This window comes from Bradysia coprophila, unplaced genomic scaffold (assembly GCF_014529535.1).
Source record: "Bradysia coprophila strain Holo2 unplaced genomic scaffold, BU_Bcop_v1 contig_232, whole genome shotgun sequence".
Lineage (NCBI taxonomy): Eukaryota > Metazoa > Arthropoda > Insecta > Diptera > Sciaridae > Bradysia > Bradysia coprophila.
The window spans coordinates 8,655,082-8,668,088 of record NW_023503493.1 but is presented as its reverse complement, the minus strand read 5'-3'; the positions used below and the strand labels follow the sequence as shown (position 1 = coordinate 8,668,088).

The 13,007-nt window shown below is 35.2% G+C and overlaps 1 protein-coding gene across 10 annotated transcripts in view; it reads right to left on the bottom strand.

Annotated features, from left to right (window-relative positions):
* Nucleotides 1-13,007, bottom strand: part of LOC119076402 (small conductance calcium-activated potassium channel protein) — a 202,916-nt gene that overhangs the window by 23,869 nt on the left and 166,040 nt on the right. For 8 of the 10 annotated variants that reach the window (XM_037183120.1, XM_037183122.1, XM_037183123.1 and 5 more), the window contains 2 exons: nt 9,386-9,521; nt 6,478-6,588 (listed from right to left, as the gene is read on the bottom strand). In XM_037183120.1, coding sequence (XP_037039015.1) covers nt 6,478-6,588; nt 9,386-9,521 — 247 coding nt within the window. Of the gene's footprint in view, nt 1-6,477; nt 6,589-9,385; nt 9,522-9,914; nt 10,051-13,007 lie in introns of all 10 variants that reach the window. The other 2 variants (XM_037183121.1, XM_037183129.1) reach the window with 1 other exon arrangement.

Below are 13,007 nucleotides of genomic sequence, written 5' to 3'. Positions count from 1 at the left end.
AAGAAAATCAGAAATGTCTTGGGAGTGATAGCTTTTTAAATAATTAAAATCTGTTAATCGATTGTGCAGCTGATAATTCTAACATTTAATGAAATTTAAAATTCAAATTTTTCAAGCCGACGAAAAGCATCGGCGGCGGTCGGCGGCTGGCTGAAGTTTTTGTATCAGCGGCGGCATCTTCATTTACTCGGCTCAGCCGCGCCGCCGGCTGAAAACTCGGCGGCGCACACCTCTAGATCCGATACGTAGCCGATGTTAGCAAACACACGAAACGAGACTTTTCATTCTATCGGCATTAATGAACTTTACATGCTGAGGGTGTCGAAATTAGTGCTTGAAACATGAAAAGTACGATTTTTCCTACATGCGTCGTGTAAATAACCATTTCGAAACTTAGGCAAGAACATAGTTATTTTCTCACCTCAGGTGAAACTTCTGGAAACTTTGTTGTGAAAAACGTTATGTTGACCTCGAGAAGAAAGTAAGAAATTTTATTTTCCCGGGCGGCTGGTGGTCGGAACGCAGCGAAACCCTCGAAATAAAAAGAAAAATGTTTTTCCACAAATAGCTCCTGCTTGGAACATTTGAGTTACACTTTTATTGTTTCTTCGTTTCAATCCGTTCCTTGTTACTCAGGGACTAAAATAAGGATTTCTGTGCAGGTGGGAAACTTTTCGAAGGGGCGCCTAAACACAAAATCTTGGGCGCCAAAGTAACAATTTTTTATCCAAAAATAATATCATGCGTTCAGGACGTTGACGTAAATATATTTTAAGATTTAAAGAGAATTATTCCCCTGACCGTAAGTTCTTTCATCCAAAAAATCATTCAAAATGTAAAGTCTAGTCAAGTCTCCGATCATACCTGATAATAATCTGCAATTTTCTGGAATTTAATTTTTCGGTCATGTTAGGGGTGTATTTTTACCTGTGGAAAATGCGTCCACAATATGACCTAAAAATCCAATTCCAGAAAATTGCAGATTATTATCGGTTTACTGGGCTAAAAGGTGTTTTTGGTAGAATATCATCCCTAAAAATCACAATAGTGGTGAGTTTTTGGGTATGAGGGTGAGTTTTGTCTATCTTAATTTATATATCTCAATGGATGTAACTGAAAACATTCTCAAGTAACGTCTGTAACATCTCTGATTTTTGCAGAATTTTTGGACCCCTACTTAGAGGTAAAACTATTTATTCAAATATTCTTCGTTAAATTAGGGTGTGTTCCGCCATTTTAAAAAATCTGAGTAAATTACATAATGTAGGCACATTCCATGAAGACAAATCAAGTGACCAAAAACGGTAGTAGCACTTTTGTCTAGCAAATGGAAAAAAATCATTGAATTTTTCAATCGTTAAAAGGGATCCAAAAAATCTGAAAAAATCTCGGATGTTTACCCTCCATACAGACATTTTTTAAGAATTTCTACCGATTTTTATGTTAACACACCAGAGAGAAATAAATGAGAAACAAAATTCACATTTTTGTTAATAACACCATTTTGGAGTTTCATACGCCACTCCACTCCACTGAAAGTAGTTCTAGACCAAGACCTTTCGAATGATTTAGTTCCTTTAGTTCCTTTAGTGTCACTTTTTACATGCAAACCCTATTTCCTTTCCATTTTTTTTTTAGTTTTTTAGGAAAGTGAAAGCTACAAATGTGAAATAATTTGATTCTGTATCTGTATCTCCATCGAAATGGTGATAAAAGATTAAAAAAACTGATATCGACAATGTCAATATCATTTTCCACTAGGTTCAATGCGCCGCAGGCAAAATTTGTATTAAAATTACATTCATTTGACTATTTCAAGTCAGATAATTTTTCTTGTGGGCAGATCTGGATTCGCAGGTGGGAATTAGAGGGGCGCAGGTGGGATGTTCCTTAGTTTAGTCCCTGTTGTTACTTATAAAACGTCTGTTACAAATGACGATAAAATCAATACCAACATGCTCGCACTCTGATTTAACTATACTAATGCGACTTGTGCCACAACTGCTATTTCTACGACTATTTCAACTCGATTATATCTATGAAGAATTTGGTCGCTCAGTACACAACTCAAGATCACCTGATGTGCCATGGTTGGCAAGATAAAGCGCATGTTTCATTATTGGACAACAACGATATTAATGAATGTGGAGCTCTAGCTTGCATTTTCGTATAGAGAGGAAAAATCTGTGGCCAACCAAACGTAGTGACAGAATTTGTACAGAAAACTGGGCTTTACTTCAAAGAAAAGAAGTACTAGATTTAATGATTATAATAGCAGCAAACAATTAGAAACTAAAAGTGCTTAGCCATATTCTTACAAATTCATCGTTCGTAATATACGCAAGGTTTATACGCACTTGTAACTACCAACAACCAAAAATGTATAAATATTTCACTTGGATCCGATCATTACTGAATAAATTATAAGTTCACATTGCACAACACAATTTCGTTCTTATGATGTTCCAATTCCGTTGCAATCGATCCATCGATTATTTACGAATTGTCCTTTAAAATTTTTATTTCTTCAAAGATTTATGATTTACCGATACGACCATCAATTTCGTCCGCTGCACTTTTCATAGACTGCCGTTCATTTCTATACTGTATAGCCGCACCGCCACACAATGTCTTTGATCTCATTAAACGACAAAACTTTGTTAGTTAGACGTCTTTCCGTCTATCAAAGTTTGTGTATACATTATGTTGACTTTGCGTTGTCTTTCTATACCATTCAGTTCATTCGTTCCACTGGACATCAACTATATCATTACTAATATTCCGATACGAATGACTGCCCGACATATCATCTGAATAAATGATGATATTGCTGTTGTTGTTTAAGTTTGATTGGGTTATTGAATGACCTTTAAATAATTAAATCTAAAACTTTAATGACAACCAACTCGAAGCAGGTCATCTAATTGATGAAAAAAAAACTTTCTGGGCAAATTATGTTTAAAATGCGATGGGTTCACTGCTACTTTTATTACTAACAATAAAGTTTACAGCTGGAGCACAAACACAACAGTGCAGCGCATTTATTGCTTCCGTATAGTTTCATATTTGTAAAACAAATTTTTAACTAACTAATCGACGATTAGTAATCGTATCTTGGTTCTTGCACGTATATCTCAACCTCAAGTGAAAACACTAACAGAATAACACATTTTACGGACGATTTACAGTCTATCGATCTGTTATCGACAGCGACGAATAGAATAAACGACTAGTGCTAGCTTATGCGGTCTTATACAGAAAATGTTTTGTTGAAACTTTTGAAGTAAAAGATTTGGCAATAGTTTCTTGAAACTGGAAAGAGATTACGGCGTCAGTTCTCTTTTCTCTATTCAATCAAAATTCTACTGATAGAGAACGATTCACTCTTTCACTGAAAGATGTCGCTGCAACAAAACCATTGTCAACAGAAAAATAATTAATTTTTTACTGGACGGATTTCAATCAAATAAAATTAAAGTTTAAAAAAACCATTTGAAACCTTTTTTCAAATCCTTATCGCCAAGCTGATATAGGGTCGATTGAAAAACTGATTACTGTTCCGGAGTCATGAGATCATGTGCAATACGATGGCATTTTATTTGACTGAAATCCGTCGAGTAAAAAATTAATTATTTTTCTGTTGACAATGGTTTTGTCGTAGCGACATCTTTCAGTGAAAGATTGAATCGTTTATATATCAGTAGAGTTTTGATTGAATAGAGAAAAGAGAACTGACGCCGTAATCCCTCTCCTGATAGGATGTCCTTAAGTTCAGCAGATTCCAACAGCCAATTTCAATTTGACTAGTTTCGTTTCTTACCGCTACAATAACTATTATTCAATTCGCTGTATTTTCCCTGTTGGAACCATTTAAACCATTTAATTTTCAGTCAAACACAGTCGGGGACATTAAACAACAAAACCCATTAAATTTGTAATGCCATTCGTGCACGGTTACAACCGTTTCTTTACATTGTATCGTATAACATTGTAACATTGCAATGGATTCAAATTTTCAACCATTGTCTGTGCTAACAAGCAAACAAGTATCTGAATATAGTCAAAGTAAACTAAGCGAACAAGGGAGACTATTCGCCTGATTTTTGACAAAATGGAATGTCATGTATGGCGACGTTGATGAAAAAAGTTTGTATAAATGAAAGAAATTAATGTTTACTTTCGGTTACAACATGATTTCGAATGCAAGTGCATAATGAATGATTGCTGAATAGTTTCTCTGTCCCTATTGCCATGCCATAATAAAATTTGCGAGAGTTGGTTGCCGTTATATTTGGGAGCATCTTTCCCCCATGTTAACCTGGTCCACCTGATCTTGCACTAAACAAATAAATCGGTAAATTTGTTCAGCTTCATTCAACATTATTTCAAAGATAATGTTCACATGGACAATATCCATAGGATTATGTTAAAAGCTTTCTCGTGCACTATAATTCAGATGCAATTTTGATTTCCTTGTTATCGTTAAACACAAAGAATGACATAATAGTATGACTATTATGTCATTGGACACAAAACGATAAGCTCTGCTCTTCTACAGAAAACTATCGTTGACACTAATGAAGTAACAGATTGTAGGTTATCAGAAGTATTTTGATCAAAAGATGTATCTGCAGATTCTGTAAAAAGTTGATAGTTTCGATAGGTTCCAAGATTTCTTACGGAATTTCAGGGTATTATAGAAAACGGGAAGGTTATTTTGACACTTTTTACGTGACGAGGGGGAAGGAGTGTCGAAAAATAGTTTTTCGCAATTCCGGTCCATAGCCATCACCTTTCCATGCATCCATTTAATGTCGTTTTGAAGGTATTTATTTCACTGTATTTCTGGACACAGTGCGATATTAACTTTTTTTCGCACGCAGTGCATTATCAACTTTTTTTCGCACGCTAAAGAACCTATTACCTTCAACGAAGGCTAAATTTTTATAAATAAAAATCTTGCATTGACCAGAAATCGAACCCCCGACACCAAAAGGTTTTTGAACACAAAGCAGCGACTATAGCCATTCGGCTATAGTCACACAATTATACCGAACGTATTGTTAAAGCGTATATACTAAGCATTGACTACTCGATTTCATTCAACGCGTCTCTTTACATCACATAGCAATGTGTATCATAATGCAGCCTTCTTGATCGTTCAAATGAATTTCTGTATACACAAGAATTTTGGAACAAAATGTAGGACATGTTTTGCATTGGAAAGGTGATTATGGCCCGAAATTGCGAAAAACGTTGTATCTACCACGGTAGGTATGCCGGTATTTTTTCGCACACGACGTCTTGTCGACCTCGGCTTCGCCTCGGGTCGACAATAGACATCTAGTGCGAAAAAATACCTTCATACCTACCTTGGTAGATAAATAACTATTACGACACTTGTGAACGAACCCAGACACTTCTGTGTCGAAACTTTTTTTGTGAACAAACAATTTGAGAATTCACTCTGTTCACCACTTCACAATGACGTAGAATGGGAAGAGGTAAATCTTCTGTTTGTTTGTTTCGAGTTTTCGATTGTGAAAGTGTGCAAAAGCGTTCATGAATGAACCTCATAATCAGAGCTGAAACCATCCATCATATTATGATCCGTATGAAAACATGAGTGATTTGTTTCCCAGCACATACCATGTAATTTCGTCAGTGGCTTCGCGTGGAGTCGACTTATCATAACTTTAACCTTTTTTCATCTAATCTCCTCTAAACGGTTTACAGTAAAATTCTATGCGGTATTATGAACAGAACAACTACATTAGGCGGAACACATTGTTCCCACAACCCGAAAATAGTTTAGCCAAATTCATCCTGTTTCCAAACAAACGAAATCAGGTTTCACAACATTTTACAAAGTTTATTTAAGACGATTATGCTCACATAACATCCACATCATATAATTCTCACAAAACATATACTAATTATGGCCCTGGAAGGGATTATGGAAACTGTTTGTAAACATTTCCAACGTTTTGTCGAACTTAAATTCACATAACGTATATAGCTGATCCATCACACCGGGCAGTGGATGTGCATTAGTTTTTAGTGGACAAAAGAATTACATTTTAAATCTTTGACACACAATACTCCGTTACTGTATCACAGTCGAATATCGTAACCCGTGTTGTTTCATTTCAATGTGAAAACTCTGTTCTGGATAATTATTGTTTCATCCTTTGACAAACAAACACATATTTCCTGGGACTAATTTTGTTACAATTTTTTTACCGATCTTTTCCTAAATTTTCAAGATTTTCCTAAAAATTCTCCCAATTTTCCCGAAAAATGTTTTTGAATAAATATGGGAAAATATTGGAAAAAAGTGGGAAAATTTCGAAAAAAAAGTCGGAAAATGTTGGAAAACGTTTTTCCAAAAAAAGCCCCTGCATGTAGTTACACAGTTTTTTGGTCAAATGCCAGCAAAATGTTTCGTGCATCCGATTTATTGTTTGATTTACTCACCCTTTTCGTCAGTTGTGTATCCATCATGAAATTATGTACATGCTTTTCGGCTCTCGATAATTCCAATTTCCGTGATACCACTGCAACCAATAGAGCCGTGCATCCAGCACCCTAGAATGCAGGAAAAAATAGAAAAGAAAAACGAAAAATTATTTTTTTTTCTTTTTTCGAATTGATGATGTAAACATTGACCCAGCAATAATACGGAACTTTTTGTTTTTATTTTATTGTTATTGGATGTTGAATCACATCCGAAATTGTATGGCTGTGTAATTTCGCTCGTGCAAATGATGTATACACATTTAATCAATTACGCCGTCGTCACAACCAATCGAACAGTGATGTAGAAATGATCTGTGTTTGATGAAGACTAATTCCCGTTCGTTGTTTGGGTTTAATTAAGTGAAACAATCGACAAAAAAGCTTGTAGTTTCGACGCGGGCTTTTAACGTAATTGCTATCTGCAGCTTTTAATTTATTATGGATGGCTGGTTGTTCAGTTGATGGGATGGCCAGTTGATGCTGTTCTTGACGAGACAGACGTAGAAAATCCCTTTCAGCTGAATTTGGAATTTTCTCTCGTCTTTTCAACCGTCTTTATTCACTTAACAACCATTGTCATCATATCTATATTTATGGTGTGATGAACATTGTGAAAGCAATGCTGTTTCTTAATCAGCCTAAGTGTTTGTAGGTAGTTCCAATACCAAGACGATACATATCTTAGGATAGTTTAGTAATTGATAGCCATGGCTAAAAACGGTACTTTCGGAACAGCGGTTCTCCAATCCAATTCATGCTATTCATTCCACATCTTCATGCGATATCAACGTAGTATTGAAGACGATTCACATACATACGGCTTGTAATATTATAAGCATTTTACCACATGTGGAACGGATTTGTTTGATCTAACCTTTTCCCGGTATGCAAAACTTATACGTTCTGGTTGGGGGTCCTGTTGCTATATTAAACGATTGAAGAACACTTGTACTGGTTACAGCAATCCTTATCGCCTAGGAGATGGTATACCATGTACTATCGTCACAATTCGTAAACTATGAAGACAATGCTTTCGAGATTAATTTGTCAGAAAGCACAGCAGTTGGTATCATCAAAGGGATATTGATTAAGACGAATTTAGGTTAAGAGACAACGTTATAAGTTTACAATATTTCAGGAAAATCATATCTCAGGCTGTCATAACCGGAAAAGCTTGGAGGAGGAGTACAAAGTAATCAAGACGTAACAGTAAGTGTTATAATAACAATTAATAGGATTTTGCTTCATATTTTATCAATTAACAGTTTCTATGAGACGAATTAAGTGGCAGAACTAAAGAGAGATTGCTGGTTAGAAATTTGCTTTTCATTTCTCTTATAATTCAATTTAGTTGCACATGGAAAAAAGGTAAAACTAGTGAACAAGAGAACGAACATTTGTTTGGCTTGCGAAAATTGACGATTCCCTCAGTCCAAACAATCTTTCAAACTCATACTTGTGCCTATTTTTTAGGGCTTTACCAAGGACTTAAATTGGTCCTGTGAACTGACTTCCAGCATGTGTTTATTACCAGGCAAATAAAACATTTTTCATACAAAGCAATTAACTCTCTGTGACCACAAAATCAGTTGCACATAACATGGAAAATATGTTGTTCTTCTCCAAATAAACTTCGAATTATCCGTTTTTCCTCAACTTTGGTTTCCACATTTTTCTCTCTCCATATTTTCACTATACCATAGTGTACGATAACGCTGCATTGTATAGATAGCATATAACCGAACACTGATGCACCACCCGATGAACTGCTCTAAAAAGTGTCGACAGTAAAAAAAAATAATTTATAATTCCCTGAAGTATCTCCGACGGCGTGCATACATCCATACAAAAAACTTAGATTTTCGTTTTCAATGCGGTTTTCATATCCGCTGCTTTTTTTCCAACCCCTACAACAAAAACCCCCATTGTACTGTATAAGTGCAATGCATAGTTGTATGGGATTCGTGACATAACTAAGTGTGACTTAAAGGGAAACTTCATTAAATATGAACTTTGAATGTTTTCAACTTTTGTGTGGTGGTTGTAGAGAAAGTGATGAAGTTTTCGGAATTAAGTTTATTAAAGGATGAGAGTGGCGTTTTGTCTTGAACATGTAATGCTTTTAAAAATAGAAATTGAGAACATTGTCATGGAGGATATTGTGGATGTGTGGTTCTAAGATGGTGTTTATAACATCTGGCATCACAGAAAAGAATCCAATAAAAAGTATTTGCAATAATGTGCAGTGTTAACAGTCCCAGAAGCAGAGTTAATTAACTTTGTCACTAGCAAATGGTTGATCAATCTAATTAATGACCATTGTCACCACTGCTCGGTTTGTGATGCCATGGATCGTCTTGGTGTGCCATCAGAGACGTAATGGTATTGTCATTGTTAAGAGTGGAATGACATCAAGTTCAAGTTTCAGTCAACCATTATTTCAAAACCATTTGATCAAAGTTCATTTTTCCCTAAAAAAACTTTTTTTTTCTTTGTTGAAAAGTTCACTGCCCAGACATGAAGATTACACAGTTCCAAACAAACAAAAAAAAAACTTAACTTCATAGTACAGTTTACGATTACATATGGTTGTGACGAGACGACGAATAATACGAATTTGCATAAATATTTTATAGCGCCAGCTTAACATAATATTAAAGGTAATGACTCCAGAATGGATAAAAATCTGGCCGACCGAACTTTCGTCATAAAGTTCCTCATCCAAACATCCCTCCAATTTATCGTTTCATTTACTAAAAATTAATCTGATTTATCCCCCAACCCCGAAACATTATCAAAAGCCACATGAAAGGCTGCTTGAGCATTCCGTTTATTTTGTTTTTTTGTTTTGTCATGATGGACTTACCATAATTCCAGTTGTTACAGCTATACCTCGGCCGCAGTAAGTATTGGGCACTATATCACCAAAACCAACACTCAAAAATGTTATAGCAATAAGCCACATGCTATTCAAAAGATTCGCATGTTCTTCGTCATGAAACCTGTACAACAACATAAAAGAAACAAAAACATAGACGAAATTTAGTTTCTTTCGCTTCGGTCGGAGATCTCTGACCGCAATGAAGAATGTGTGTGTGGCTTATCGAAAGTAATTCATCGGCAATTGAACCGAAGTTTTTTGTCCTTCGATTTGTTTTATTAGGAATTCGACGACATAACCAACCAAAAATATTTATTGTTGAGAAAACGTTTGAGAAAATTAGAAGAAATTTATCGGAGATATCCCTAATAACCCCTAATATATTAGTCAGTCTCGCCGTCTTACTTACTCTACTTAATCTCTTAACGCACTAACCATTTTTCGCGCTAAATTCATTCAAATTCTTAAATTTCGACTTATTGTTATTTCTGGTTTTTTGTTTAATCTTACTTACCACCATACCACATGTAAGGGTTATTCCTCGGCCGCAATAAGTATTGGGTACAATGTCACCGTATCCAACACAGAGAAATGTTATAGCCGTTAACCAGAGCGTGTTTAGTAAATTCGAATGCTCCTCATCATGAAACCTTTACAACAATAATAGAGGAGGATGGTGAACAGTGACAATGATCGGTGGAAAACAAACAACAACAACAAAAAAATGAAAAATTCTTTTTTTTTTCTTCGTTCGATAAATAAGAAGCACAACCAACATAAAATAAAATTTGTCAAAAACAAAACCAAAAAAAATTGTGGTGTGTTTTCTCTCTCTCTCTCTCATCAAAATAATAATCTCAAATGTGTCTCACGAATCGAGAAAAACCAAAGATGAAAATAAAAGAAAAGAAAAACATTTCAAATGTGTACTTTCATTGATAAACAGTTTTGTGTGTCTTGCTACATTTTCTTTTTTTCGTTTGAGAAATGATGTACTTATATCATCAAAAACATGAGTACTAAAAAACAATAAAATGTACAACATTCTTGTTCAAGAGTGCCTTTTGCAATGATAGAGCTACACAGATAAAAACACTGAACAAGAAGATCTGGGACGGTAAAACACAATAAGAAAAATTTGTAGAAACATCAAGGAACGAACATTTAAAACTTTCAAGTGATATAACAGCTAATTGCATTGGGAAAGTGAAGCAGCTCTCAGGGGAGAAAGTATCGACTTTATCCGTGCTCTAAAGTTTGTGAACGCACGGTGTGGTTGAATAAAGTTTTATGAACACGGTCATTGAGTTATGTACTTTTGATATTTTTGGATTATTATTAATCAGATTGGAACAAGGCTTACTTCAAAAAACTTTTATTCTCAAAAGTTCCGAAAACTCCTGAAAAATATTTTTTTTAATCCGAAAAAATTCTAAAAAATTTTTTGGAATCTTTTCACCATTTTTCAGAATTAAAATTCTCTAAAAGAGGGCCCTGAATCAAAGCTCTTATTAAGTTTCACACAAAAATATTTTCAATTGAATCACCGGTGCATTAGAACCCCGGCCACATTGGTTACCAAGTGAGCGCTGCAGAACTGATTGAGGTTGCAATAGGTATTTCTGACTGGAGTTGAAATCGACAGAAATTAAAAGTCTAATAGTATTGATACAAAATATTGGTTCTATGGGTGTAAGAGAAGCTGGTAATAAACACTCGGTGAAGTTAAAAGCTAAGATTTTCGAAATTTCGCCTCCTTGGAAAGACGTGGGTGATTCAAGGACACTATCTTCTGAAAACCGTAGTTTTAAAAATTTTTAAAAATCTTTACCAGCTTTCCTTGCATCCTTGGGACCAATTGTACAAGAATACATGCTGATTGTGAATCCCTAATAAACCTCCACTTCTTACTTCGTAGCCTGAGTGCGGGGTGTTCTTGGTTCCGGTGCACCGAATGGTTTTGAAAATCAGAGATCTTTTTTATGTGGAACCTAGGGCTGCGAGCTGATTAATAATATCCCAAAAATATCAAAAGTGTATTCACCGTATTAATCAAATTTTGCATTCAATCGCACCGTGAAACACCAAAATGATTGGGTTTCATTTTTTAAACCCATTTTTCTTAATCCAACGTCAGGCTATCGTGTTTATAGACCGACAAAGAGATGCCTAATTTATTGTTGTACGCCAGTTTTGTACAAAAAAGAGTATCAACCTTTGGGACTTCGAAATAAGGAAACACCTGAACTTAGTTCAATAAGCTCCAAGTTGCAGCAGAATACAAGGAAACAGTAAATTTATTATTGCCAAATGATGATATTCTATACAGTAGTAGTATATGGGGGTACGTATAAGTTGAATCACGTTATTTCAGATACATCGCGCACGTGTACCTTTTTTGGTAGAATCATTAAGTTTAATATGAATGTAACAGGTGGATGATGGATGTATAATACTGTGTACAATAAAACACGCACAATGGCTTCCAAAATTTGTATTAAACATAATTTTATGTTTGAGGCGTGTATGAAATATAGCGTCATTCATGGAATTGAAATTATTGCAGGTTTGTTGCGAATACCAGCAATGACAATGAAGTCGTAGGTAGTAGGTGAAATATACCTTACATAACCTCATAAAATCCATTGTAATCTGATTACAAAACGAAACACGTGATTAATGGCTGTATGTGATTGTAAGTCTAGGATTTACAGTCTAGGATTTAGTTTGTCAATAGAAGGTTTTTCAATGAAATTATTCGATTATGAGGCATACGAATTGCGTTAATTGATGTGTTGTTCAGTGTGATTCTTAAAATTCGTTGAATCTTTCAAACAAGAACATAATTGAGGATAACTGAATTTACGTTGTAATTGCGACAAAACAATTTTTTTCCAACTTACTACCACATTGTGCCAAACAAGCGCATATGGTAACATAATGGAGGTTAAATCAAATGTCGACAATTTCCCGCATCTCATTCACTAATCTTCAGATGAAAAGTTTGGAAGTCCCGAAATTCTAACCATGGATATTCGCCAAAACCGCAACGATTCTAACGACTAGTGCAAATGCTTCCAGAACTCCAAATGAGAAGTTTGGATGTCCAGAAATTCTAACCTTCAATATTCGACAGAGCCGCAACGATTCTAACGACTAGTGCAAATGCTTCTAGAACGGACACATAGCCGCACTTAGTTGCTGTATATGAGAACTGCAGTACGGCTATAAATCCGTCACATTAAGAATAGACAATAACCTAATCATAAGACTTCATTATTGAGGTCACAGTCCTTGTCAACGCTCACCGAGGTTTCATGGATTCTTAGTATTTTCCCTACGGGCAAATTATCACATTTTCCACCTCATTTGTATTTTGGTTTTGTGTCTGAGAACGGTGTTGGCACCTAGAATATTTTCATTGTCAAGTTGAGTTTTCACTGTAAAAGCGTCGGATCAAATATTGGAAGAAAAAATACAAAAAAAAACTAAATGACAGGGATGTTGGTCTCACTAACCGCGGAATATGATGGAATCATTATAACCGTTACACGAACTCGGTAAAAGCTCATCAACACTTCACTTTCATCTTTTTATAAAGGAGAAA